We start from the raw sequence: 27590 nt of genomic DNA on the forward strand, positions 1-27590 counted from the left end.
AGATAATATATACAAGCCATTTTGATAGGCTTCCTGTAGTTGCGATGAAATAATTTCTCATGTATATCACGATATTGCTTCTGGTTCCTCCGTCACCTTATGTAATTCATCATGTGCCCCTCTAAATCTTGCAGCTATTCTGCCCCGCCGCGGGGGGTCATATTCCAACGTTTGCACAAAAACAGTCGCAATGGACGATTCCGAGCTTGAACAGGTAGCATCAGTGCGTTTCCCATGGTGAAAGTATATTAACACGCGGACCAGATTCGCAAGGCTCGTCTCGAGCAGCTCAAGGGGCAGAGCGGCGGCGGTGGTGGCGGTCGTCAAGGTGGCGGAGGCGCACAAGACCAGGAGCAAAAGAAACAGTAAGTCCTGCCGCAGGCTGCCAGCAGGCCGCGGAAACCCTGTTCGAGGATCACTTCTGAATGGGTTCTACGCAGACAGCAGGACGACGCCCGCCAATCCATCCTCAACCAGATCCTGCAGCCCGAGGCCGCCGACCGCCTGGGCCGCATCCGCCTCGTCAAGGAGGAGCGCGCCGCCGAAATCGAAAACCGACTAATCATGCTGGCGCAGTCGGGCCAGCTCCGGCAAAAGGTCACGGAGGAGCAGCTCAAGGAGCTCCTGAGCGCGGTCGCGGAGAAGAAGGAGGAGGAGAAGATTGTGGTGAGCCGGCGCAAAAACTGGGACGACGATGACGACTTTTTCGACCTGTAAACCGGCACGAGACCGATGCGACGGCGACGTGATGAGGCAGAGGGGCTCGGGGGGGCTGCGAGAATCGACAGCAGAGTAATACTACTGATGAACCTTCCGCAGGGAAAAATTTACGACTTGTACGAAGCCCTTGCACGGGCGACTTTGAAAGATAACGACGCTGTGCAATATACAAAGGGATGCGCTGTGATGCTACACTAGTATGACAATAGTATGAGGAGAAAGAATACAACATTTCGCATCCGCGCTACGCAGTCTGCTTTGCCAGCCTCTTGCGCTCCGCCTTCTCCCTAGCCCGTATTGCCCGCAGGTCGGGCGGCTGCTCGATGCCGAGCTCCGCGCGCAGGTCGTCGACGCTCCGCTCCAGCTGCTCCTCCCAGTAGACGTTGATGACCTCCTTGCTGCGCAGGCCGTTGCGGACCGCCCACGGCAGGTAGATGCTCCAGAAGCGGCTCCGCTCCTGCTTCTTCATCGTCGTGACGGCGAGCATGCTGAGCCCCGTCATGGGCAGCAGCGTGTTGGCAAACTCGAACGCCTTGAGCGCGACCTCGCCCTCCTTGACGATGGGCAGCCCCGTGACGGCGTGGAAGAAGTCGTGGCACTCGCGGTAGCGCTGCATGACGTAGGCGCACTCCTCGTCGTCAATATAACGCACGGCCGAGCGCGTGTCGGGCGTCACGCCCTCGCGGTCCAGCCAGTCGACGTAGGCGCGGCCGACGGTGCCGGCGGGCAGCGCGCGCAGCCGCGCCATGGACAGCGTCGCCGAGCTGATGCGCGGCCGGTCGCGCAGGATCCGCCGGCCGGTCGGGTCGGCGAGCATGGCGTCGCGGAGCCGGTAGATAAAGTAAGGAGTCGCGGTCGCTTCGCCGAGCGCGGCGATGAGGTCTGTTTCCATCCTGGGTCAGCAGGGAAGGCGCGTGGTTGAAGAAGCTTGCCGCAGGTAGCTAGCTAGGTAGGTAGCTAGCTGGCCAGAGTGAGTATCTGGCGGCTGGACTACTCACCATGGCGGTAGGGGTTGATGAGCGACATTACGCCGGAGCCGATGGCGAGACCGGCTCGCTCAATCTTCGTCAATGGGACATGGCCCTCGTAGTTGGGAGGCGGCCGGTTGAAGACGGAAAAGTCGCGCTGGCTAGACGCCGTCCCGCATGTCGCACACGCTCTGGCCTGCAGAGTCCTGCGGGCGGCGGGCCGTATATATCGTATCGACGCCATCGTGTTCGCGGCAAAGGATATGAAGGCTCCGAGAAGTTTGGGTCGGCAATTGGCGTGAACGAGATAGATCCAAAAGCTTGTCCAAGTCAGGCCACTCTTCATGGTGGGGCGGCATATGGCATGGCCTGCTTCCGCGCAGACGACCGCCTAATACATGATGAGAACAGTTCACAGCTTTATCAAAGAGAACAAAGTCGTTTATGTAGTCTCTTGTGATGCCTTTTTTTTTTCTTTTTCAATTGCAGCAGCCAAGCTCCCAGATTGTACTCAGTAGGGAGAGAGCGCCGAGTAGTACCGTTCAACACATGCTAGGAGCCCAGATACGGACCTCAGTAGTATCAGTAGTCTCAATCGATTCCAACACAAATATCACTTTTTTCAAATACGCCAAGGATAGTACAAGGTAAAGATCCAACGATTCTCTATCGTTTTTCCGACCAGCAGTCCGGATAGTTGGACGGCTTTGCCGCCTTCCATTCAATCGCCGCATATGGTTCCACCTCCCGTGACTCAGTGAAGGCGTCATCTGAACTCGACCTGATGGCCCATCACCAACACAAAGAGCCAACATCAGATTCATGCAAGTTCAATGGAGACGGAAATTGAAAATTTGCTGGCATGGGCCAAGACTAAAGGGATAGAGATTAACGGCTGCGCCCCGAAGCAATTGCATGGCCGCGGTGTCGGCATCGTAGCCACGAGACCACTCGAGGTGAACAAGAAAATTTCAACCCCCCCCCTCCCCTTACCTTCCCTCTTCCCTCCCCAACCCTTGACCAATAGGCCTATGCTGATATAAAATTCTTCCAGGCCAATGAAATTATTTTGCGTGTGCCCACCGACACGCTCCGCTCCCTCGCCAACACACCCGCCGACGTCGTCGCCCGCCTCCCCGGTGCCAGCGTACACGCCATCCTCGCCGCCGCGCTGTGCCTCGATGGCGACGCCGACCTCGCGGCCTGGCGCGGCGTGTTCCCCTCGCGGGACGACATCCGCGCCATGCTCCCCGTGTGCTGGCCGGCGGAGCTGCGCGCGCTGCTCCCGCACACGGCCTCGGCGCTGCTGGCCAAGCAGAGCGCCAAGTTTCAAAAGGACTGGGCCGCCGTCGACGCGGCCGCCTTTGATACTGGCGGCGGCGGGCGGCTGAGCAAGGAAGCCTTTCTGCACGCCTGGCTGCTGGTCAACACGCGCTCCTTCTACCACACGACGCGGCGGACGGCCAAGCGGCCCAAGGAGGACCACATGGTGCTGCAGCCCGTCGCGGACCTCTTCAACCACAGCCCGGCGGGGTGGTGCGCGGGCGCCTTTGACGAGGCCGCCTTCACCATCACGACGCGCGCGGCGCACGCGGCCGGCGAGGAGCTCTTCATCCAGTACGGCCCGCACGGCAACGACTTCTTGCTCGTCGAGTACGGCTTCACGCTGCCGCCGCCGCTCAACGACGCCTGGGACGAGACGTGCCTGGACCCGTACCTGTGCCCGGCCGCCGCCGCCGCCGGCCACCGTGCCGCGCTCGAGGACGCCGGCTTCTGGGGCGGCTACATGCTCGACCGCCAGACGGCCTGTTACCGCACCCACGTCGCGCTCCGCGCGCTGTGCCTGACCCCGCTGCAGTGGCGCGCCGTGCTCGCCGGCGAGCGCGACGAGGACCGCGACAAGCCGGCCGTCGACGCCGCGCTGGCGGCCCTGCTGCGGCGCCAGGCCGAGACCGACGTGGCCGCGCGCCTGCGCGCCGTCGAGGAGGCGACGGCCGGGGAGCCACTGTCGAGGCAGAGCCTGCGGGATCGCTGGGCGCAGATTCAAGAGCTGATCGTGGGGACGAGGAGGAGGTTGGAAGAAGAGCAGTAACAAATTAGATACTGAATAACGAAAAGGAAGCAATGCTATTACATGGGTCTCTTTAGCAGCCTGAAAACAAAACGCAAATAGATGTACATGAAAACGTACCGAAAAAAATAATACATGAAAAATATACATAAACTCATAAAAGTGTAAACATCGGTTCTAGCCAGGTCTTCATGTTTTGAAAGAGTAATGCGTTTCTTGTTATAGTACATGGTTCTGCCACGTTCGACTTCCAAAGAAAAATAGGATCGAATCATAAACTCCAAGTTCCCCGATATGTCCCAGTTTTTTTTCCGCGCTGTCCTCTGCCAGCGCGCTTCATTCTTGTCCATTTCATGAATAGCAAAATATCCCAATAGCCCGAAATCGATTCACTTCAGCGTACAGACAAAAACATGCAGCTAAGTAGTCTACTCAGGTCGCGGCCGCTTAGCGCCATGAGGGTTTCCCCAGTCGCCGCTGCCGCCACCCCCACCTCCTTGGTTTTGGCCAAAGTTGAAGTTGCCAGGGTTGAAGCCCGGGTTCATGCCTTGGGATGAGCTGTTAGCGGAGTTGCTTCTTGATCGATACGGGTTGTGAGGGAAGTGCGAGTGCTGTGCACCGTGATGTGAATGTCCCTCTCGGCTCTGCTGCTGCTGGGTAAACTGCGTCTGCGTCGAGCCTAGGTCCACCATTGAGTGTGCTCGGTTTGCCGAGTGGTTACGCGCGTTGGTCACTTGACCACGGAGAATATGATCCATGGTGCTTTGCTGTGCGAGGAGACGTGTGTAGAGTGCCTGCATTGTGTGGTTGGAGGATCCAGAAGACTGGTTATTCATACCTTGCATGCCGGGATTCATCATTCCCATTCCCATATTTCCCATGCTGCCCATGCTGCCCATGTTACCCATGTTACCCATCATACCCATTGGCATTCCCATGGGGTTCATGCCGTTCATGCCAGGATTCATGCCCATCATGTTCCCGCCACGACCACCGCGCATACCGCCACGCATGCCAGCCATCATACCGCCACGGTTGTTAAAGTTGTTAAAGTTGCCGCCGGCCATGGGGTTACCGTTATAGCCACCGCCACCCATGTTGTTGTATCCCATATTGGTGTTGTTGTTGTAATTGCGGTTGTAGTTGTTTTGGCCCATGTTACCACGGTTGTTGAAGTTTCCGCGGCCGCGGTAGTTGCCGCCGTAGCCTCCACGATCGTTGTTGTATGCGCCTGATGGTCCTCTTGATTGCTGGTCCTTAACTCTGGCGGGCGCATCTTTTGGTAGTGTTTTGAAAGGGTTGATATTGGGGTTCCAATACATGACGGTAATCTTCTTGTGAGCGCCTTGCGTCTCCTCCGAACTAAGCTTGTCCAAGTGGTGCTTGGTTGCTGTGGCTGCCTGGCGAGAGTTGAATTCGACGTATACTTGTCTGTGACCATGTTAGCAGAATCAGCCAAGCGCAAGACATCGTGCTCTTACCCCTTGCTTTTACCGTTGATCTTGTGCTCGCTAAACGTGAGGTCTTTGATGTCATTTTCGGCTTCGGCGGCGCGCGACCATCCTCGGATATCATCGTCAGTAGTCCACCAGTTCAGTTCGGAAATCATGATTGCGGTCGTAGCTGCCGAGTCGACTGGCTTGCCGTCATCCTCTTGCTTGCGCTTCGTCCCTTGCTGTGAAGTGTGGTCGTCATAACCTTGACCACTGTCATCCTCCATCGCATCGTCACCGCCATGGTCAGCGCCGTTGTGGCCTTCCTGGGGATGGCTGTTGTCGTTGTTTCCGGTTTGCCCTTCGTTGTGCTGCTCCGTCTTCTTCTGGCCCTGATCCTGCTGATCGTTGCTCTCGTCCCCGTAAAAGTCGATTTCGAAATCAGCTTCCTCCGACATCTTGAAAGAGCGCTGCTTTGGTGGGTAAAAGTCTCGAGGTTATATGACCAGAGCTGCGGAGATCTTGTAAAAGAATGTTATTAAAGTATTCGAGATACAAATCAGTGGCATGTTCGGCTTGGTCCGACGCTGAACCCCTGTAGAAACCTCGTGGGCAGGCAGAAAACAAATGGCTAAGCAGGGCCGTCCGCAAAGCGCGGGAGGCTTGACAGTGAATAAACTGGAATCAATGCTAATACGTACATTCCCAGTGATTAAATCAGACGGAAAGTGGACTGTGTAACACTCGGCAAACGCCTCCTCTGTGCCGCACGAAAACGATGAGGCTCTGTGCCTCAATCGATTTCTGTCCCGACGGTCGCAGCTTTTCTTGCCCAGGCAAACGCGGGCTCGATACAGATATTGCGGTCGGATAGACCAGCCGAATAAGCACAAGAAAAAAAATAAAGAATATCAACGCCTCCTGTCAGACACCACCAATCTTGTTAAAACGCGCTGGAACCGTTGGGCAGCGTGCGTCGTCAAATTCGGTTGGGCCGTTACGGGTAAAGATGCCTGTCGTGTCCCGCGGTCGGCTTGTTGTGTCGCGTTGTCGGGAGTCGGGCGCACAACGTGTCAGGGAGCGATGTTCGTCTTTCAAGGGTGCCTGTGATCCAGTATGATGTTTCGGCGGGCTCTGCTCTTGAGCTTTGTCACGCACAACTAGGGCGACTGTGATGAAAGTTGGAAGCTCCAACAAGGCTTCATCCTCCCTGAGCTGGGTGACAAGTGCACGAGCCACACGGGTGGAGCATCGATTATCCGCCTGCATCCGGATCCTCTGGCAGGCAGGCAGGCAGCCAACACCTATTGTTTCTTTCTGCTTTTTTTTTAAATTTTTCGGATGAAATTGCATTTATTTACTTGGGGTTTTACGCGAGACTATTTCAACGCACAATTCTATTATACAGCTTAGTATTCCGAACGATAAAAGTTGGGATTATTCTTGAGCATGTCGTCAACGCTCTGTCCCATCTCTGGTTCTCCCTCATCTTCCCCTGCCTCATTGAAAGAGTGTATTGTACATGTGCCACGAGCCATACTATAACCATTCCATGCCGATGCTGTATAATGTCAGATTTTTTTTATGGGAGAAACAGGAAATTTGGATCGCTCATGAGAAACTTACCTACTATCACTGGCGCATTGGGGTTCCAGCTGGCGTCACGAACACAGGTGCCCCAGCCGCCGGGCTCGTCAAAATACAGGCGTGTTCGGCGGTCCAGACGTCGCGTACCAGTCGTCGCCTGCTTAACATCTATAATGCGCGCAATAGTCGCATCCATATTGTAAACGTATACTTTGCCGTCGGCGCTGCCAGAGTACACGTAACGAGAGTTGGTGGCCGACGGCGGCGAAAAATGGCATCGGATGAGCGTGCGCAGCACCTTGTGGCCGCGGAACGTCACCAGCGAGTTGTCGTTGGGATGCACGTCCCAATCGCTCTCGTCATACATTTCGTTCCTATAATCGAAGCCGCTCGAGTAGGCGTAGCGACTGCGGCCCATGTCTTGGAAGCGATTAGTGGACATAGCCATGCGCAGGTCCCAAAGCTTCATGCTCTGATCTTTGCCGTTGCTTAGGATGTAGCGTCCGTCGCCCTTGCTGTCTATATACGTCAAGCCTTCGATATGGCCGACAAAAGCGCCGACCTCGCGGCCGTCGCCCATGCTTCTTCTGTCCCAGACTTTAATCGTGGCATCGTCGGAGCCAGAATATAGTATATGGGGAGACAGCTTGTCAGCAAAGCATACAGCGTTGACGTCATCGTCGTGGCCCTCGACATGGTGAAGCACCTGTCGAGACTCGATATCGTAGACAACCAGGGAGTGCGCGTTTGTGCCAGCAACAAGTTCTCTGCCATCGCCAGAAAATCTGATTGACCAGATGCCGAAACCGCCTCGGCGCAGGCCCCAGCCATTCACTCGCCGGGTGCCCTCGGCCAGATTAAGAGCGTAAGGATCGCCGCGGTCGCTCGGATCTGTCGGGGCGATGCATACCAGGCTGTCGATGGAGGTATAAGCCAGCCACTTGTTGTCCGGGCTCAGCGAGGCGTCGGTCAACGTCCACTGGCCGCCGGGATAGCTGACTGTCTTGTAATGTTGCCATCTGTATGGATTTGAGGTGTCATACATGCGGACTTTGAAATCTTGGCAGACGGAAAAGAAAAAGTTGCCGTCGTCAGAAAACTGACCCGAGTAGACCGGGTCGTCGTAGTGGATTATTTGCTCGACCTTGGTGGACGGGACGAGTGACTGGCAGTTGTTAGCAAGCACATCGAGCGGGCGCGCAGAAAGTGCCCATCTCACCTGTGCTATCAAGTCCGCATTTCGAGTGCGTTGCCGTCGATCGCCGATGCCGAGTTCTCTCTCGAGCATGCGTCTTGCTATTCTCTTGGTGGCGCCTTGTCGAACGGCTTCGTTGCTCGAGCCAAAGGTGCCGGACTGCATCAGTTTCCTACCCTCGTCGCTTGGCACCTTGGGGAAGCGGTTGGGATCTTTTGCTGGGCGACGACGCCTTCTGCCCCACTGGCCAAACAGACCCTCCAGATCCTCTTCAGCATCTTCGTCCATGAGGCCACGGGCGAGCTGGCCGTTTCTGAGAAGAGCCAGAACCTGGGCTCTTGTAACTAGACCTGTCCGAGCGCCAGCTGGAGAGAGTGAGCTTTAGCTTGCATGTCCAGCGATGAAGTGGGATGAAATACCTCTGAGTAGCCCTAGGATACGAAGGGCTGGCTCGTTGCCTTCCTCGGCAGCTGCGTGGTGAGCATCTTCCTCCTCGTCGTCAGCTTCCTCCTCGTCATCATCCTCGTCGTCGTCCTCGTTGATGTCGACTTCTTCATCATCGTCATTACCGAAAATGACCTGGAACTCAATATTTCTGGGGTCATCTGCCGAGTGGCATGAGCATCCGATCGTCCCCGAGACGTCGTCTTTGCAGTGACATACCTCCAAACTCGTCGTCCTCTTCCAGCTCATCTGGCGCATCCTCGTAGTCCTCATCGTCATCATCTTCAACGTCGTCGTTGATGCTATAGTACCAGGTGTTACCTCCCTCGGACTCGGACTCATTTTGGCTGTTAGAAGGCGCCTGGTCCGGCTCCGGATGCTCGTCCCCATGTGAGGCCATGGCGATCGGTGGGCGCGGGACGGTGTGTATTGAATGATTGCTGGTGCCAAAGCCGCTGCAGAGCTGAGAGAAAATCCGGCCGATGGGCCTGACGATGATGAGTTGAATGAGCTGTGGCACCTACAGGGCCGTTTGTGACTGTTTATCAAGACGAGGGAAGCACGGTGGCATGTCGGCTTTAGGTCTGGCGTTATTACCAATTATCAAGTGAGTGACGACATGCGGAGATAACGAGCCGGCCTTCAAGGTCCGACAGAGTTCCAGGCCATTTCTTAGCTTGCTTTTACGGTTAGCTTCTACAGGGTAAAACACGGCATGTAGGTGCCGCCACTAGTGGTGCTCCAGGCCTTTGAGGCAACTTTACAGTGAGTGTTGGGCCTTTTAGCGTGCTGGGCGATGGTTTATAGCGCATTTAGCGCAGAGTGATGTGGCCCGTAAGTACCTAGGTAGGTAGGTACTAAGGCAAAGCAATCTGGTAAGGTACTTGCTGAGGTAGCTCGAGGATAGCTACCCTAGATGGCTACTTGCTTTTCTTTCAAAGCAATCACAAGAATTCAATGAAACTCTGGCATGAGGGAAAGGATCATCTGCAATCATGTAGCTCAGTCAAAGAGTGTTACAAGAGTCAAGAAGCGCTGGACCTAGAGCGAGACTCTGCTCTCTGCAGCTGTTCAACGGCTGTCCTAAAAACGACACGATTCCAGTAAATCACAACTGGCGCTTCCGTTCAAAGATCAAAAAATACCCACCTCTTGCCCGTTGCTTGGTGAATACAACTCCTCGAAACCTGCATAGTCTTTGACTCTTTGGGCATATCGATCTCATGTACCAGAGTAAGCAGTGTGGAGGGGCGATCCTCGGCGTGTGATTGACCAGCAGGTGGCTACAAGCAATAGATGTCCGTTGGCTAATTCTTGGCCCAATCTCTTGATAATGCATCTCTAGTGATCATGACTAGGACGTCACAAGTAGCTGCCCGAGGTTTGGTCCGGCGCCTCTATGGCAGGAGACTGCCGGGTGACCATGGGCATGTGCGAGGCGGATGGACTCTGGGTCTCCAAGCCTTGGGCCTTCTTTATCGTCCCAGCAAAACACACGCGAAGGGGGAAGCAACTTGGCAACCTATAATAATTGCGGAGGCGCAGTTTTTAACTTTCGCGTTCATCAACCGCATTAACACAGTCGTTGACTCGTTACATTATGCCAAACGCCCCCTTTTCTCGAAAGAGGATGCTGGTGGGCAAAGTGGCCACCTGTCGTCACATATCTTATATATCTTGTAATAACACCACCAAAAACAGTCCAAATCGTTACCAGCCAGGTAGATCGCCTTACTATAACTGTACCTTAGATTCCTCTATAAGATCCCAAAGTAAAACTCTGTCCAATAGCGTAGTAATTTGGTGCACTACGTACAACCTTGCGACGGCAGCTTGGCGGTATCACATCACGTTAAACAAGGGTTGCCAAGCACATAATTGAAAGCTTTCTATAGCTTTAATTAACCTCTGTCAACACCAAACCTTAAGTAGTGTCCCCACCTGCCTTCCGCTTCATGTTGCCTGAGAGCCGCCTTGCATTTCTATAACCAGCGGCTGCGTCCATCATGATCGGCCAAAGAAGAACGAACCACCATGTACTGTTGTACAACAGAGCCCAGGACTTCACTATAACTCGTCCGAAGCCTGCAGACGAGCACGGTGTCCTCATACCAAACGGCAGCACCGCATAATAGTACCACCACGATGCTGAAGTATGCCCCCTACTCCATCATCTCGCTTCGACTTGGAAGGGCGATATGCGTTGCAATTTCTACCTTTCTGGCCCTATCTCTTTGGTTCCAGCGCCAAGCACATCCTGCTGCGAACCGCGCTGCTCTCTCTACGTCAGCGCCGTGCCCTGATGTCATTCCAGATGCAGACTTTACACCACTGGCCATTCGATGTCGGATCCGCACCGCGCAGGACAGGATCCGGTCCGCTGCAAGGTCGCAGTCATCCAGTCCAGAAGAGGCGGTAGCCGAGTATAAGCGTCGCTACCGCAAAGACCCGCCGCAGGGGTTCCGGGACTGGGTGCAATTCGCCCTGGACCACGGGTCCAAGATTATCGACGACTTCGACCAGATTCACCAAGACTTGGAGCCCTATCGCACTGCTGACGCACAGCGGGTGTTCCGATCGCTTCGGGCCCAAGACGCGGAGGAGCTTCCTCACACCACCCGCATCACAATCCAGAACGGGACCATGTCGACAACAACAGGCTACATGTACGACGAAGGACTCCGAACGCTAGTCCGGCCATTCCTGCACAAGCTGCCGAACGGTCTGCTGTTCCTGAGCACCATCGATGAGCCAAGAATACTCAATAGCCAAGAGCCCGCGCCTGCCACGATCCAGTTTCGCGATCGCGCAGGCGAGTCGATTGAGGACTTGGTGCTGACTTCATGCCGCCAGATCCCTCCGCGGCTGGCAGGCCGCCTTGATCCCGTCAGGAACGTCTGCGAGTCGGCTCACCCCGCAAACCTCCACGCCTTTGTCGCATCGCCCAGCACATTCTCGTACACGCACTCTCCCATGCCCATGCTGAGCTTCGGTCGCATGGCCGCCTTTCGAGACATCCTCGTGCCATGCCCCTGTTACACCTGGCACCCTCTGGCGGCGGAGGACCCGATTCCCTTTGCGGAGAAGAGGCGTGCCGTATACTGGCGCGGGTCGACGACCGGGGGACGGGCAACGCGGTTTAGTTGGCGGTCGGGCCACAGACAGCGCTTTGTTGCGTTCGTGCAGTCTCTGCAAAGCACTGCCACCACGCTCGCTGCGAGCCGCTTCTTCGGCGTCGGGTCTGAGCGTCTGGATACTAGAAGAATAGAAACGTTCAAGAACGCATTCGATGTTCACGTCGGAGAATACAAACAGTGCGACGAGGACGTCTGCAAAGACATGGAGCGAGTGATGGGCCCGCCGGACCAAGAACCTGAGGACACTTCATCCGACTACCAATACCTCTTCGACCTTGATGGGAACAGCATGAGCACGAGATTCTACCGACTCCTGTCCCGTCAATCTGTGGTACTGAAGCAGACCTGGTTCAACGAATGGCACGACGACCGCCTCGTACCCTGGGCTCACTATATCCCTGTGACCATGGGCATGGAGGAACTTCCTGCCTTGATCAGCTTTCTGATGAACGATCCGGAAGGGGAGGTCCTATCCGCAGCGATCGCCGAGTCCGGGTCGGCGCGGGCACGAGAGGCGCTGCGCGAGATTGACATGTCCATCTATCTGTACCGTTTGTTCCTAGAGATGGCAGAGCTGCACGGGACGAACCAGACTGTCAGCACAGGGCACGGCCCGACACGGATAAACGACACAGGTCGACGGCCAGTGTAGCAAGCTATCCAACTCTCAGCCCTTGCGCTCCTGCAGCACCACTCACGACTACTACTATTGTATTGCAACAAATGCAACTTTGTAGCGTACATTTTGTGCTAGCTACGTTTTCCGTTTGCTGTCTCTTGTGCATGATGATGGCTTAGGTCCTTTGAGCATATTTTCGGCTCCTCGTGTGAATGTGTCAAGGTACGTGGCTAACACGAAGAAGGAGAAGGAAACATGATGGTAATCGCCGTGGCTGTATTGAGGAATCCCTGGCATCTCGCCAGGAATTCATAATGATAGACTACTGAGCATTGCAGGAGATCCCTTCAGGGGAAGCCCGCTCGGTTCCCGCTCCTTTATTATAGTAGCTTCCCCTCCACGTGACCGGTCTGTGGTGTACGAGCTGAAGCGATAGAAAATAAGGCATAGAGAGTAGCACGATATAGTAATTATTGTTAGGAATTAATATATGTTATACTAATAAAGAAGCTAGAATCCTCCGTGGGCGGAAGCTACCAACAATACTATTAGTCTACGGCAAACACTGGCTAATCAGCCAATGAAATTGTAGACGAATAGGCAATCACTCTCTGATGGACCAGATGCGCCGTGGCTGAATGTGAAAACTCCGAGGCATGTAAAACTAACTACCGAAAAATGTATACCAAGAACAGTACCATCCGCGTCATATCTCTATTGAATGATCGAACATTGCCATTTTATACTCAGCCTTTAGTACTGTCTCGTTCTTGTGTAAGCAATGCCAGTGCCACTGGGCCGAGAAAAGTTTTAGTATTGCCTCAGTACCACCAAGACCATCAGAGATTCTCCGTTACCTGCGAGTGTTGATTTGTCGACACTGTACTTGTGCCGTCAATCGGTAGTCTATCTTATATATTAGAAGCAGGGACAATATAGTAAAGTGTAATCTAACGTGGGATGAAATCCAGCGTTCTTAATAGTGTTACCGGTTCGAAAAAACAACGTCGACCCGCCTTTACGTTCCGACAAATTGGATCAGACCGAACCGCCGGTTCAAAATTATTCCCCAAACCAAATTGCTGGTTGTTTTGCTCGCTACCAACCGCACTATCGGTTTCATCTGAATATTCAAACTGAACCGAACCGTAAACCGCGGTTACGCGTATGGTCTTACACACACACCAAAAATGTTAAACCCCTTCTATGCATGAGCCATTCTTTACTTGCCCCTTCTTTACCTTCTAGTTCCACGTCTCAGTGAAAGATACCGCTACATCTCATCGTCACTTCCCAAGCCAATTTCATCGGCCGCGTGGCACGTTACCTGCAGACCGACATAGTAGTTGTTTGACCAGGGAAGGTCGCCAGAATCGCCAAGCTGGAGGCTGGAAGTGACTGGTAGCACGTCAATACTGACGAGCCTCTGTTCCCTGACTATGTCGATGGTCGACAGGATCGCTAGTCTACAGGTACTCTACTTTACACAATATGTAGTCAGAAGTAACGAGTAGATGGTTGATTCTTGTAATCTAGTAGTAGTGGTAGTTATCTTAAGTACTCGTTAATTCCCGTGCCACTTACGTAGTAGCCAGAATTAGCTACGCACGTATAATAGTAGATTTACTACTTGCTAAGAAGATGAACTGTTATGATAAAATAGTTTTACATTTTTAAATAGTATTTATTTCATAAAAAATCTTACTGGCTACCCAGGATGACTAATCGTTTTGCACGATGTGAGGTACGACTTATCGTATGCAGGGCCTGACCACTCATGAACGGTCGCGCGATGATCAAATCGTCTCGCAAGGAGAATTGCCTTGGCTTGTATCAATGCGCTGGGCTGGTGGCATGACGCGGCCCAGATGTGGTCCATAGCCGGTGTGGCGTCGTGATGGCGGCTTGTCGGGGGGGGGGGGGGCATCTGTGGAAGGAAAGGCGGCCAGTTGAGGGTGGAGCGAGCGTGAGGGCGTGGACGGAATGGAGGAAATGAAACAAAAACCAAGAAAGGAAATACGAAGGAAGCCCCCTCAGAAATGACAATTGATTTCAGGCCCAACATCGCGTGCCGTGTTTCACAAACTAATGTCTCCCGTTGGCAGTGAAGTACTGAGTAGGGATAAGTAATAAGAAGCCGTTGCGGAGAGGAAAAGGGGTTCGTTCGTCTGGTGCGTTGGTGGTGCCAACACAGCTGTGCCACAGACAGAAATGGACGGTGGTAGGGGCTTAGCTGTGGCTTGAGTGGAGGAGAGAGGAGGGTTTACAGGGAGTTTACGGGGGCCGACAAGGGGACACAGTGGGCGCTTGGTGGGTTTTATGGCCGCGGCAGTGCAGACCGACCCGGGGGAGGCCCTGTAGATTCTGATCATTCCCTGTACGCCCCTGCAGCGGTGCTATATTTTTAGGTCTCTCTCCGCTATCCGTAGTTAGGTACTCCGTACCTTACAGATGCCTTCGTTAATTGATGTAGTGGTACAAGCGAAGAGATGCGTCATGAACTACTTATCCATTCTACCCTGCCATGTTGCTACTGTGATCTTGTGTTTTTTTTCCTTCAATGGGAAATATCTGTTCCATTTCGTACCTAGTTTATATCCGCCTGTTGTTGCTTTTCCTTTCCCTCTTCACGAACCAATACGAGCTCTCCCCACTGTGTCTTTCATAGCGGCCCCCCTTCCCCCCTCCCGCCCCCTGACATTGCCCTGAAGCCGGCCTGGAAGGCGCCCGAAAACCCCCTTTTAACCTTGAACAGACACAACTGGCAGGACTCGATCGCTCTTCTCCACTCCGGCCTAAACCTGCCGCCTGTTTGCCTGCGCCTGCCAGCCCGTTGCCCACTAACTTGTCCGCAGGTACCAAGGTAAGTACTTACTTACCTAAGGTACCTAAAACAAGCTGCCCCCCCTCCGGCAAGGCGACTCACCGGGGCTGACCAAAAAAAAAAATATCCCATCATCGATCCGTTTATTAACCCACGCGAGCTTTCTTTTGTCAGTCCCTCCCTATTACCACATTCCATCGCCGGCTCCTTTGATTCATCTCGTATTCTCCTCTCCCATCTCGCAGCGAGCTTTTTATTCCTTGTCCTTCGACTCTCACTCCTTCTGACACTTTGACTCCCGTCGCGCAACATCTGCACCCCTGACTGCGTATTCCTCACATTCACGCAAACACGACACTGGACACTTATTCAATCCACGAGCCGCGCGGAACCCCCACCCCCCCTTTCTTGAAATCTGGAGACGCTCAAGTGTACAAGGAACAACGACGTGATCGGCAGTCTTTGATACCCGTCATTATCTCGAGCCAACGTACGAAAACGGCGACAGCAACGTTTCGAGCCCGCTGTACGCGGTAAACACCCGATACAATGCGATTCAATTCCAATTCGTCCTTTTTGCTGCTTATCCTGCCTGCGCTTGTCGGTGCCCTCAAGGATCCTGCTTCCGCCGCTGCTGGTATCGCCGCCATTGATGATTCTTCCGCCGTTGCCTCTAGCGACGATGTCACTGCACCCAAGGGCCGTACCAGCCTTCCCACCAAGGATGCCCCCGTCGATGGACGCGATGGCAAGCCGCATCAGGGCCCATTTGTCGAGACAGACGGCAAGCCCGCAAAAGCAAGCTCCGATGCCAAGTCATCATCTGCGGCCGTAGAGAACATCAAGGGTAGACCGCAAGATCCCACCATTGTCGACGGCAAGAAGATTCCCGAGTCCAATGACGGCATCATGTTCGATAAGAACCGCGAAAAGGCCAAGGAGGGCACCACTGGCACTCAAGGTGGCGTCACCGAAAAGGACAAATACCGCAAGGCGCAAGAAGGCAAGACGGGCGAAAAGCTCATCACCCAACCAGAATCTCCGAAAGAGAAGCTCCCTCTACCGCACAGTGAAGAAGAAAAGATGAACGGGGGCAAGGAGAAACCCAAGACCAAACCTCTAGACAAGGAGGCCATCAAGGATGGCGATAATGGCGGTTACGCTGGGTTCGACGTGAGCCTCCATTACGAGAGCAACCACCTACGCGCTTGCTAATGTGTATGTGCACAGAAACCCGACGACCTCGGCGAAAAGGCTCGCGAGCAACCCCCGGTTCCGCAATCAGTCGACAAGGACCACCTCGAAATTCACAAGCCCGCCACCACGACCCCGAAGTCAACATCAAAGACACCCCCTTCGGACGGCGACGAGGGCATTATTCAGCCCTTCCACTCCTTTGTCCTCTCTCTCACCATGATTCTCGTTTCTGAAGTTGGTGACAAGACCTTTCTTGTCGCAGCCTTGATGGCCATGAAGCACGACAGACTCGTCGTCTTCTCCGCCGCTTTTGGCGCCCTGCTGGTCATGACCTTCCTGTCTGCCGTTCTTGGCCACGCTGTGCCTACACTGATCCCCAAGCGCCTCACAAGCTTGCTCGCCGCCGGACTCTTCTTCGTCTTTGGCGCCAAGTTGTTGCGCGAGGGCATGCAGATGGATCCCAACGAAGGCGTCGGTGCCGAGATGCACGAGGTTGAGCAAGAGCTTGCTGCCAAGGAAAAAGAGTTTGGCCGCGATCACAACGGCGGCACTATGTCTGCTGACGCCCTCGAAATGGGCTTGAACGGCCGTGGATCACGATCCAAGGGCCGCCTTGGCTCCCCGCCTCGCTCTCCATCCCAGTCGCCATCTCGTCATCCCTCGAGGAAGGCTGGCCCTCTGGGTGGCTTCTTGTACGGTGCCAGCAACCTTTGCAGCCTGCTCATCAGCCCGATCTGGGTGCAGACTTTTGTCATGACGTTCCTCGGCGAGTGGGGCGACCGCAGCCAGATTGCCACCATTGCCATGGCTGCCGGTCAGGACTATTGGTGGGTGACGCTGGGTGCTACCGTTGGCCATGCCATCTGCACTGGCGTTGCGGTTATCGGAGGCCGAGCAATTGCCGGACGTGTCAGCCTAAAGGTTGTCACTGTCGGTGGCGCTGTCGCCTTCCTTGCCTTTGGTCTCATCTATTTTGTCGAATCATTCTACGCATAAACCTGCATTAGCAGCTCCTTTACGCACATGATGGATGACGGCCCCCTGTTTCGTTTGATCCAGCGCCGCGTCTATTCATCTCACGATCATTCAGTCGGATATTACTACTTTTCCCGGGCCGGCATCACTCACATACTTTTAACCACCGACACTCAAATCTTTTTCTTTTTCTTCTTCTTTTTTTTTGAGCTTTGACTTATCACTCCTGGATGGAGAATATATACACCCATTTTGTAATCAGTCGTTGTATGATGCCGGAAGTGGGATGAATGGATCACAAAAGCAGGTTGACTTGTCATGGTCTCGACACTCCTCGCCCAGAAGCTGCAAAGCGGAGTTGGGAGTAAAAGAGAGCAGGACATGGCGGATTGGAAAACCGCTTACCAGCAGAAGAGTTTTCGTCCAATTGTACTTCATTTTGAGCTGGGAGGATTGTGTATAGCATAAAGGGCGGAGTTTTCTGTTTTGTTCTTGTCTGGTAAAGAAGCCTTAGTCACTCCTTTTCTTGCTTCTTTTCTCTTCCCTCTCTTGTTCTCTCTTTCGATTGTATTTACCCGTGGTTTTATTATTTTGGAGAGCGGCACGATGACTGGACGGTTTCCTGGGTTGGAACTGGTGAAAAAACTGATAGATATGGCCGGCGCTACTTAATTAACAAACAAGTTATTCACTACTTACCTTGTGCTTACCAGTACCAGCACTGTCACAGGCGTACTATTTACTCTCCAGCACGACCGGGTGTTGCAGACCCAGTGGGCGCCATTGCAGCGGCTGTCTCTCGGCCGCGGGCAACTCAGGGATACGGAGCCGCCGCCAAGAGACTCAGTTCAACTGCGCGCCAGACTCGATCATCCGGCGAGTGCAGTTAGTCTTCGGCTATTTTAGCTACTTTCGGGTTTCAAATGTCATTACACGCGTCGCTAGCGGCACTTGTGTGGCAGCTAAATGTATATCACGCTCGTCACGAGAACCTTTGATTTTCTCGTAGATCTCTGTGGCGGAAGGGGGTCGGGTGAGCATCACTTCATTTGTAGACCCTTGAAACGGCGCAACACGATCATTTTGATCTATGCTTGGTGATTGTTATGGGCTTCCTGGGCGCTGCTTCGAAATGGCCACAGAGAGAATCAGCATAACCATGAGCAAGCATTCTCTCCTCGCCCTGCATTCTTGATGCGGTCAAAGAATCCCTGAATCTCAGTAGGCGTCGCCACACAAAAGGCAGCTCTGTGTAAGCGTCCACAGGGCCACACGCCAATCGGACAAGTAGGGCTCCCTTCCCAGCAGCAGCTCCCGCAAGCCTTGTACACCGGAAGCCGGGTGAAGGATCAGCAATGCAAATATGCATGCATGCAGTGCCCTGCATGAAGCCGAACTTGCTGTGGCTTGCATTTTGCTTTCGCTAGTCCGAGATACTGGTTGGCAGAGCATGAGCATTGGGCGCCGCTTTTGCTTGGCATATAGGTATGATTGGGGCTTTCGGGGCCAGAAGCCACCAGGAAACAAAGGATCATTAGCGCACCCGTGGGATTCGGACGATAGAATGCAGCCGTATCGTGCTTGTCATGTCATTGTACCGAGGCGGATCGTCGGCGCCATGGGTAGTTGAGGCTTGCTGTGCTTCCTCGGGCCTGTGTCGGCCACACCCCTTCCACGCAGAATGGGATGATAACTTGAAACACCCACCAGCCACGCACACGAGCAATATCAATTTTTTGTCCCCTCCCTCTTTCTCCCTTTTCCCACGGCTCACACGACTGTGCAGTGATGACTCTAAAATTAGAACAGGATGGCGTTATGCAGAGAGACGCGGTTGTTGCGTTCTGGCAGCTGACTGGCGAACTCGCCAAAGTCGGGACCAGCGAGGGGGGGGTGCAAAGCAGCAGCAACACAATCACATGTGAAAAGTAGGCAGCAACGCACGAACCAGTCGAAAATTGGGCGTGAGTGGGAAGAGAAAACCTCTATCGTGATGAAACAAAGAAATCTAGCAACTTTCTATTCTGTCAGGTTGGCTGCCTATAGCGCCATCTTGGCTATACAAGGCAACAGATGCGAGATGTGATCCGCAAATACATCGAAAATAAGCCCGAGAAAACAAGGCGAGAAATGCTTGGTGCCCCCTCCCCACCTCGTCTCTGGTACATATTATCTATCAGATTGTCAGTTGGGGTGCAAAAAAAAAACCATGCGGCCGTTTCAAGATGGCCAGCATCAAGTCTCCACAGAGTCGTGCCTTGCGCCGTGCGGGCGTGCTTTTGACACCTTTCGGACTCCGCCGCCCCGTCTGCCCTGCAAGGCCCGACCCATCTTGTCGACTAGTTGGTGCTTTTGTCTGGTGTCCGGGCACTGGGATTTTTGCTGATCGATGGCAACAGCGACAGCCGAGAGCGCGTGGGCCCCAGGCCGGGGACGTGGCTTTCCGGCCGCGGCTACAGGGGGGGGGGGGGCCAACCCTTCGTTGACAGACGGGTTGAGAAATTTATACCCGTCTCCCCCGGGCGGTCTCGCTTCGGGCTTCCAATCAAAAGGCCGCAATGCTTGGAGACTAAAAGAGAAAAAAAGTTAAACTAGCTGGCTACCCCAGGTCTCGACAACGCGCGTATCCAGCAAGCAGGGGGGACGGAGGCGGGCTGACGAGGTCGTGTCCCGATGCCTTGCAGGCTTCACCACCAACCCGACACACGACTTCTACCGCGCACGCGAGAATGTCTTGCGGCCGCAGGGTGGGACAGTTTTAAACTCACCCTTGCAACGGCGCCCCCCGGCAACGATGGCAGGTTACCTCTACGGTTGGACCAGATGCCATTTCCATCGCTGGCTTCGGTTCCTAGACAGGTCTATGCTTTTACGAATGACTGCTTCTCCGGAAGATAACTCTAATGCCCCCTCGACCCCTGCGTTGTGGCTGTCCTATCAAGTGATATGCGAGAATTCTCGGCCGGCTCCCAAGATGGGGTTTCACAGTCGTTGTCTTTCTTCCCACTGCCCCCCTTGACATCGTTGCCAATGAGGCTACTTTGAGGGTTAGCATGGCTCCCAACATCACACGGCACACTGCACCGGTATAATAAAGAGCATGTGGTTCTATGAGTAGTACTTTTTCATGATCTGGAAGCTATTGAAAAAAACAAAAACAAAATGTGATGCCTTGGCGGAGTCGTTGGCATCCTTATTGATGTGATGCAGCGCGGCTCGGGCGGCGGTCCTGTCCCGGGCAGTATCGAGCCATACTGTACAAGCACTTTTGTAGAGCTACCATGGTCAAGATGCTTCCTTTTGGCTTACACGATCCTTGTAATTATTCTGGGTACAAAGATACGCCCGGCTCTTGTCGGTGGCGGGCGGTGGGCTGCACGCGCAAACCCTCAAAAGTAGAGTCGTTAGTTGTCATGTTGCTCGGTACATTCTGTGCTACCGGTACAGAAAGCTGGCTCTGCCACTGTTTCTTTTTCGGCTTTGTGACGTACCAATGTCTGACTAGAGTCAACTAAAAGAAGGTTTACAGTATATAAACGCCAGCCTCACTCACGTCGTGGCACTTTGGTATTTCTTCCCACGAGCTCCCCTCTTCCTAGTTCTCTGAAATCAAAGCGGCCTCTTCATCTTCCTCTGTCTGAAAAAGAACTCCTGAATCCTCAAGACCCTTGCCAGAATGCCTCTCTATACCTGCCCAGGTTGCAAGAAGCCAATCGCCGAGTCCCAGCCCTTAGATCACTGCCTCCAATGTGATGCCATGTACGTTTAGGCCGCTTTCACATCCTGAAAAGGGGGGGGGGGGGGGGGGGGGGGGGAGCACGCAAAACAAATGCCTCTTTTTCGAGAAGCTGCGCTTACCAAAAGATCAGGAACGAGAGACAGCGAGCTCGAAACCGAACCCGCTCTACATCCGCTTCGGAGGGCAGCGAAACCGTCGTCGAATGCACCATCATCACCGTCATCCTGCGGCGTCCGAGCCAGCAGTACGGCGCCGGCGGCTCTTCACCCCCGTCCGCGCGGGCGACTCCCGGCCCGCCACCCTCTTACGAAGACGTCTTCCCGTGGGAGGCCGATGCGGCGGCCGCCGGTGACAATAGGCCGCCGCCGCAAGAAACCAACGCGGCGCCTCGGCAGGGGCCTACTCAAGTTACGATTCCCATCCACCCCAAGAAGGCATAGAAACAAACTCGGTGGCCGCCCGGGGGGGGGAAGCTGCTACATAGCTTGAGAGGAGTTGTGTGGCTACTGGGGTGGTGTTTGTTTGGGCTTTAAAATTGTACTTGAAAAAGAAGATAGGATTTCCCCATGTATTCAATATGATTCGCTGACCCCGTTTCAATATTGACGTGTGCAACATGATCCATCCCAGCTTTGCTGCTATTAAAGCGCAATGTCACCTGTCAATTCTGAATGACTGTTCTGATGAACTCGTACATGACGGCGTGGCCATGGCACAGACCCTTGCCGGAGTCAATGGTGACGCGCTTCCATGTTGTGACTAGACATACATGATGGTGACACGCGCCCATTAGAGCCATGTCTCTTCTCATGTTGCACACGGAGTGGTCATCACTTACGATATGTTCCGGGTCATTGGGTCCGTCTGAAAAGGGAAGGAGGCTTGTCCTGCATATGTTTCATGTAAATAAACCCGAAAAGTATTGGGAAGAAGAAAAGAAGAAAAGAAGAAGATGATGATGTCTGGTTTCCTCGGCTGTAACCCCCCATCAACCGCTCCCCTAGAACACTTTGTACCCTGACACATACCCATTCATCTTCCCAAAGATGATCGCACGACGCACTGAAATGTCAGTGACTCCAACAACTCAGCTTCTTCCGTGTACCCCCCCCTCCCCCCTCTCTCTCTTCCCTCTTAGTTCTTCCGCCGCAGGGCCTCCCACTCGTGCTCCGTGATGCCAAACTCAATCTCGTCGTGCCAGCCTCTGTTGAAGTAGATTGTCTCCCTGCGGCGCCCCTCGACGCGGAAGCCGAGCTTCCGGTAGAGGTGCACGCCGCGCTGGTTGAACGAGGCGGCGCTCAGGGAGACGGTGTGCAGGCCCGCGTGGCAAAAAGCCCAGTCGAGCATCCAGCCGATGGCCTCGCCGCCGTAGCCCCGGCCCTGCCACGCGCGGGCCAGGGTGATGCCCATGCTGGCGCTGCGGTGGTGGGCGGTCCGGGGCGAGAGCCCGCCCCATCCGAGAGTCATGTTGCCAATGATGACGGGCTTGCCGGGGTCGTCGCGCTTGGCATCGTCGCCCTCGCCCGCGGGGGTCTCCTGCTGCTCCTGCTGCTGTCGTTGATGGTCCGCCTCAGTGGGCAGCAGCGCAATGGCCACGCCGAGCAAGGCCCCCGAGATGGCCGAGATGGTACCGTCGAGATCGGCCCTGCCCACGGGCTGCAGGGCCGCGCTGGACGCCAGGGCCGTCACCACGGGGTCCTGCTGGATGACGGCGAGAGCCTCCCGCACGTTGTCATCGCCTGCCTCGACGCGGATCATCCGAAGACGCTTGGTTTGCCACGCATTGACGACATCCTCCGAGGTGTAGTCGACGTTGTACGTCGAAGAGGTGTCAATCGTAGTTTCAGCCGCCATGGTAAGAGTTGCCAAGGTCGCCGTTTGGTGGAGCGTATCACCTACGCGGTTTTCTTCTTCTTCTTCTCCTTTGTGTTACCGTCCCGAGTATGGATCTGTGTCTGAAGCACGGCTCATCCGAGAAAACAGTTTGTTTGAGTCAGATTAGTCTGTTGGAAAAGTGTTCAAAAGCAAACAAGCCATGCGCCAATGCAGCATCGTGGGTGCATGTTCCTCAGGGACCAAGCCCACTTGGGAAAGCGGCGTTATTACCGTTATTGAAGGAAACGCGAATCTAGAACGTGGTCTAACCAGCCTCGCACTGGACTCTGTCAGCCTGTGCTGGCTCTCCTGATATCGTGATCAACATGCCGGATAGATGGACGTATTAAAAGCGGATTGGAAAGTGTCGTCCAGATGACAATGCACGACTTGATTCCAAACCACGATAGCAATATATTGTGCCCTCTGCTGATCTTTGCAACTCGCCTATTCCTTCTGACCATCTCGCATCCTCAAATATGGGGCAGTTATTGGCGCAGTGCAAAATTTGTTAGGCCTCACCAAACGCTCAACCAGCACCAATCTGCTGGTCTGCTTCCTAATTATATCTTTTAATGCTCGAAAAACCGCCCCGTCATGGAAAGCGATCCAGTCAGCGGCACGATTTTGCCAAAGGAGCTGCTCGAGGCTCAGCTTGGGCAGGTTGATCTTCTCATGGCCATGTACCCTATAGAAGGTAGCGTAGTTCTCGGCGACTCGTCGCGGGCAACTGTACAGTGCCTGCGAGAGGCTTTAGATGGCGATTCTCTGGCCAATGTCTCGAATGAACTACATGACATTAACCTGCTACTTGAGCTGGAGATTCCTTCGGAGAAGAGTGATGCGCCAACCAGCGGAGCTACGGCGCAACTCAGCATTACGATACCTCTGCGCTACCAACAAAACACCATAGACGATGCACCGCCAGCTCGGATAAGACTGCAGCAGATATCATGGATGAGCAAAGCAGAGGCCAGTGCCTTGATGGCCGAGTTGCCCAAAGACGATGATCTCTTTGCGACAATTGAAAACATTACTGCGGCAGCGTCGTCACAGCTCTCGCAAGCCCGCACGCGAGAAGAGAAAGCCGCCGCCGCTTCCCAGTCCCGGACAGAGGAGGCTCTCACGCGGGTCTGGTTCTACTTTCCTTCCATCAGCACGCGAGCCAAACGCGACGACCTCGTGCACCACGCGCCGGCCTACGGGCTCACGGGTTTCCTGCTGGCCGGCAAGCCCGGCATCCTGTGCGTCGAGGGCGGCTCGCAGGCGGTCGACGACTACATGAAGTTCATCAAGACGGAGAGCTGGGGCGACATCCCGGCGCACCACAAAAAGGTCAGCGAGAGGTACAGGCAGACCGACGTCGGGGCCAGGAGGGCCTTTGCCGACATGCAGGAGATTACGGGCGAGCTGGAGAGACGGGGCGAGAGGGCCAACAGGAACGACATGAGGGCTCTCGAGGCGTGGCTCGGCGAGAGGGGCCTTGGGGAAGCCTTTGCAAAGGTACTCATCTGAGCGGCGGCCGTCGGGACGCCATGGTCTGAAACAGAGATGGCCTGATTTTTTTTCCCTCTCTCCCTCTCTCCCTCTCTCCTCAACGACGCCCGAATCATCACGGGTGTCTTGCGTTGCGGTGCCCGTTGAAAGCGACATCTTGCTCGCATGTGCTACAGTAGTCTTTTTTTTTTCATGGCGTATTGTGGCTTGCGACCGCGTGCCGATGAGAAAAACTTGGACTGCCAGCATCCTTTTTCGGAGTACTCTGCAGAAAAGTGTGCCCAATGGCTGCAACATGCAGTAGTTTGGTGTCTTAGCAGCAAACTGGTTGACTCGGCAAGACTGGCAGGACGGCACGCTACCTCAGTCGAAGGAATGGACCGGAGACGTCTTCTCTTTTTTTTTTCAGGTGACTGAAACAAATCAACGGTGTGCCGTCGATCTGCTCTTCTCTTGGGAACCATATTAATTCGCCTAAATCAGCGTTGCAATAACGATCGGTTCTTGGCAATGGTGTTGATCACGTAGGACAGAGCGTAATAGATGATTTAGCTTAAGCGATTTCCAATCTATCCCTTGCGCAGATCCGGTTAAACTATGTGGGCCATTTCATTCTTTATTACCATGGTATCACCAAAAGTGGACAAGCAAACGTCACCGTGAGGCAACAGCAGCATCACCATTGTGCTCACGGACGGCTCACTAGAAAAATGCCGAGGAAACTCTATAAGACGCTGAGCGCCGCAGTCATTCCAAGCTCAAACACTTGAACGAAAGTCTTTTTTCAAAAGAGAGAAGAAATTTAAAAACTCACGACATGTTCTGCGCAAACAAATTAAAAGCCGTCGCAACTCGGCACAACCTGGGCACGATGCAACGTGTCTCGGTGCGGAATCTCTCCTCCGGGCCAGGCGGACCAACAAAGCCGGTAGAATCAAGCACAGCGCCCAAGATGTATGTATAATGAAAATGCCCCGGGATGGCTTTCCATCCGCCACATATACGACCGGTCGCTGACAGGACATATAGGCCTGGGTGGCAAATAGGTGCCATCGCCGGAGTCGGAGTTGCCGGGCTCTACGCCATCTTCATTGCGAAACCGGACAGCGTTGCAAAGTCTTCAGTGCCGACAACTCAAACAAAGAACCCGTCGCCTTCTCAAACTGAATCAAGGAAATAGAACAAAAAAAATGACACATGAAAAAAAATACAAGTTTCGATTTCAATGTTTTCGCCGCCCAATCGATAATGGCTCTCTCTTTGTGCACGTCATACATAACTAGTGACAAGAACCGTTTTATATTATACATCGAGCACTACTATGATGTCGCCTCGGCTGCAGTGTATTGCAACTAATCACTCACTCAAAAGTACAATAATGCAACTACTTGATGCACAGCTCTAAAATCAGTCGTGTTAGCGGCGGAGTAAAGCTCCCGACTGGCTGAACTAGTCGCTGATAAGGCGCGATTTGTGGGAAAAAGCAACCACTCCATCATGTATTATTGATCAAAGGATCTAAATCATTCTTCCACCATGTCTTCAACCATTAGTAGAGGCTGTTAATGGCATAACCCTCCCCACGGCATCGATACTGCTCCCGTCAGTCTTGTCTATCCTTTCTCCAGCCCCCTTTACCAGGCCGTACGGTTCCCCATCTGCGACCAAATTGTCCACAGGCATCAGGGTATAACGCTGATGATGCCTTGCAACCCATAGCCCTCAACACGTCAGGCTGTCATGAAAGCCGCTGGCCGCTGCATATCAGAAACAATGCTGCATCCCGCAACTCCCCCTGTCGTGGCGAGCCGTCCCCCGTTCATGTTCTCAGCGATCCACTTCTTCCTTCATTTCAGGATCCTTTTCAAAAAGAGCTGCAGGGCCATGGGCGTCTCCATATGGCCGGGGCTGAGACAGCAGATACGGATACAACCTGTGCCGGCCTCCTTGACCGGACTCGATTCCATGCCCAGGTCGCGCGCCGCGCCAGCTGCAGCAAGGCCGCCTTGGACGGCAACGGTTGGACGGGTTGTACATGTGTGACAGTATACCCTTGTTTGCAACCATGCCGGAAATGCTCGCGATCAAGCGGATGCTGTCCCCCGTCTTGTGCTTCATGATTGCCTTGGCGGGATGCTTGCGCTGTCATGAAGATGGCGGTGTATCACGTCTTGGACCCTCGTAGTCGATGGCCGCCGTCGTCTGGAAAAGGGCCGCGGCCGCCACCACACCCTCTAGATGGCCATTCTCATCTGTAATTTCCTCCATATGTTGCTTGAACTTGACCGAATCCTTCATGCCCTCCTGGCCGTAGACTAGTTTCCCCCACCCACTCAGGGACAACTCTGCTCTACGCTTCTTCCCATTCCTGATCGGGCGTAACTTGTATGCCAAAACAATAAACTATTTATGGTTAATCGGAATTTCATTCTGGTCGAGGCTGTGATCTTGCTTTAGCTGCCAGCCTCTACGTGGGCTTCTTCAATGGCGAGCCCCAGATGTCTCCCGTGACGGAAAATACTTTCCCTCCTAAATTGAAATCTGCGAAGCGTTTGCTCCCAACTGGCACCTCTCTAGGTACCGATGAAGTCATGACGAACTGTGTGTCTTCAGAGAATGTTCCTTAGGCCCGAATGCAAAGTTCGGAAAGGTACCCCGTTGGAATTCTTCCTTCGATTGATTTGCATCACTCCACCATGACAAACGTCACCAGCGCCCAACACACCAACTCTCCGCACGTCAGAATAACGATATCTGACATCTACTAAGTAGCATTGAATACTACGCGAAAACCACTTACTCTCGAACGCCTACTCAGTATCTGTCACATAACCCTGCAGTGGATCGGCGGTGCCACTCTTGTTCTTAGAACGAGGCTGTGTACACAGGGGTCCTCACTGGCTATGTGCTATGAAAGCTATGTTGTGTTGTGTTGTACTTCCAGCTCTGGCCATTTGAACTAGGCTCATTCCTAGGTTTATGCCGCTTGGCTCGGCTAATCACATAAACAACAGCCAAATTCACGAGCTGATACCCAACAGTCCATACGGGCCGCGGAATACGTTGATTATAACAGAAGAAGTTACCAATAAAGTAAGCTATGATGTTGGTGTCATAAGCCTCAATTAGACTGTTTCATTGGAGCGATTTACAGTCACAACTCCAAGAGTCTGGCGGGTATCAACATTCACAAATTGCCATAATGAACCAGCCGGAATTCGAAGAAAGTCCACCCCCTCTCTTTCAACTGGATTCGACAAAGAGGCGCCTTAACGGTGAATGTGCTTAGCCGTCTGCTCGAAGATATGA

The 27590-nt window shown here is 53.8% G+C and overlaps 10 protein-coding genes across 10 annotated transcripts; 6 read left to right on the forward strand and 4 right to left on the reverse strand.

Annotated features, from left to right (window-relative positions):
- Window positions 1-190: 190 nt before the first annotated feature.
- V2A60_002062 (PDCD5-related protein) lies at window positions 191-717 on the forward strand (the record flags this gene model as incomplete). The annotated part of the gene is made up of 3 exons (XM_083253414.1): window positions 191-214; window positions 265-365; window positions 441-717. 3 exons carry the CDS (start codon window positions 191-193, stop codon window positions 715-717), a joined length of 402 nt encoding a protein of 133 aa, XP_083109540.1.
- Window positions 718-964: 247 nt separating this feature from the next.
- On the reverse strand, window positions 965-2034 carry V2A60_002063 (ubiquinone biosynthesis protein COQ4; the record flags this gene model as incomplete). Its single annotated transcript, XM_083253415.1, has 2 exons — window positions 965-1602; window positions 1719-2034. 2 exons carry the CDS (start codon window positions 2032-2034, stop codon window positions 965-967), a joined length of 954 nt encoding a protein of 317 aa, XP_083109541.1.
- A 487-nt stretch (window positions 2035-2521) lies between these two features.
- V2A60_002064 (protein-lysine N-methyltransferase) lies at window positions 2522-3780 on the forward strand (the record flags this gene model as incomplete). Its single annotated transcript, XM_083253416.1, has 2 exons — window positions 2522-2644; window positions 2743-3780. The coding sequence occupies 2 exons, from the start codon at window positions 2522-2524 to the stop codon at window positions 3778-3780; spliced, it is 1161 nt and encodes a 386-aa protein (XP_083109542.1).
- A 407-nt stretch (window positions 3781-4187) lies between these two features.
- V2A60_002065 (uncharacterized protein) lies at window positions 4188-5650 on the reverse strand (the record flags this gene model as incomplete). The annotated part of the gene is made up of 2 exons (XM_083253417.1): window positions 4188-5190; window positions 5241-5650. The coding sequence occupies 2 exons, from the start codon at window positions 5648-5650 to the stop codon at window positions 4188-4190; spliced, it is 1413 nt and encodes a 470-aa protein (XP_083109543.1).
- A 951-nt stretch (window positions 5651-6601) lies between these two features.
- V2A60_002066 (WD40-repeat-containing domain protein) lies at window positions 6602-8818 on the reverse strand (the record flags this gene model as incomplete). Its single annotated transcript, XM_083253418.1, has 5 exons — window positions 6602-6753; window positions 6819-7944; window positions 7999-8339; window positions 8394-8579; window positions 8638-8818. The coding sequence occupies 5 exons, from the start codon at window positions 8816-8818 to the stop codon at window positions 6602-6604; spliced, it is 1986 nt and encodes a 661-aa protein (XP_083109544.1).
- Window positions 8819-10563: 1745 nt separating this feature from the next.
- On the forward strand, window positions 10564-12207 carry V2A60_002067 (uncharacterized protein; the record flags this gene model as incomplete). The annotated part of the gene is made up of 1 exon (XM_083253419.1): window positions 10564-12207. One exon carries the CDS (start codon window positions 10564-10566, stop codon window positions 12205-12207), a length of 1644 nt encoding a protein of 547 aa, XP_083109545.1.
- A 3340-nt stretch (window positions 12208-15547) lies between these two features.
- Window positions 15548-17191, forward strand: V2A60_002068 (TMEM165/GDT1 family protein; the record flags this gene model as incomplete). The annotated part of the gene is made up of 2 exons (XM_083253420.1): window positions 15548-16171; window positions 16229-17191. 2 exons carry the CDS (start codon window positions 15548-15550, stop codon window positions 17189-17191), a joined length of 1587 nt encoding a protein of 528 aa, XP_083109546.1.
- A 3655-nt stretch (window positions 17192-20846) lies between these two features.
- V2A60_002069 (uncharacterized protein) lies at window positions 20847-21349 on the forward strand (the record flags this gene model as incomplete). Its single annotated transcript, XM_083253421.1, has 2 exons — window positions 20847-20929; window positions 21040-21349. The coding sequence occupies 2 exons, from the start codon at window positions 20847-20849 to the stop codon at window positions 21347-21349; spliced, it is 393 nt and encodes a 130-aa protein (XP_083109547.1).
- Window positions 21350-22043: 694 nt separating this feature from the next.
- Window positions 22044-22763, reverse strand: V2A60_002070 (GNAT family N-acetyltransferase; the record flags this gene model as incomplete). Its single annotated transcript, XM_083253422.1, has 1 exon — window positions 22044-22763. One exon carries the CDS (start codon window positions 22761-22763, stop codon window positions 22044-22046), a length of 720 nt encoding a protein of 239 aa, XP_083109548.1.
- Window positions 22764-23381: 618 nt separating this feature from the next.
- Window positions 23382-24299, forward strand: V2A60_002071 (ubiquitin-conjugating enzyme/RWD-like protein; the record flags this gene model as incomplete). Its single annotated transcript, XM_083253423.1, has 1 exon — window positions 23382-24299. The coding sequence occupies one exon, from the start codon at window positions 23382-23384 to the stop codon at window positions 24297-24299; it is 918 nt and encodes a 305-aa protein (XP_083109549.1).
- Window positions 24300-27590: the final 3291 nt, after the last annotated feature.

This window comes from Cordyceps javanica, chromosome 1 (assembly GCF_051103115.1).
Source record: "Cordyceps javanica chromosome 1, complete sequence".
Lineage (NCBI taxonomy): Eukaryota > Fungi > Ascomycota > Sordariomycetes > Hypocreales > Cordycipitaceae > Cordyceps > Cordyceps javanica.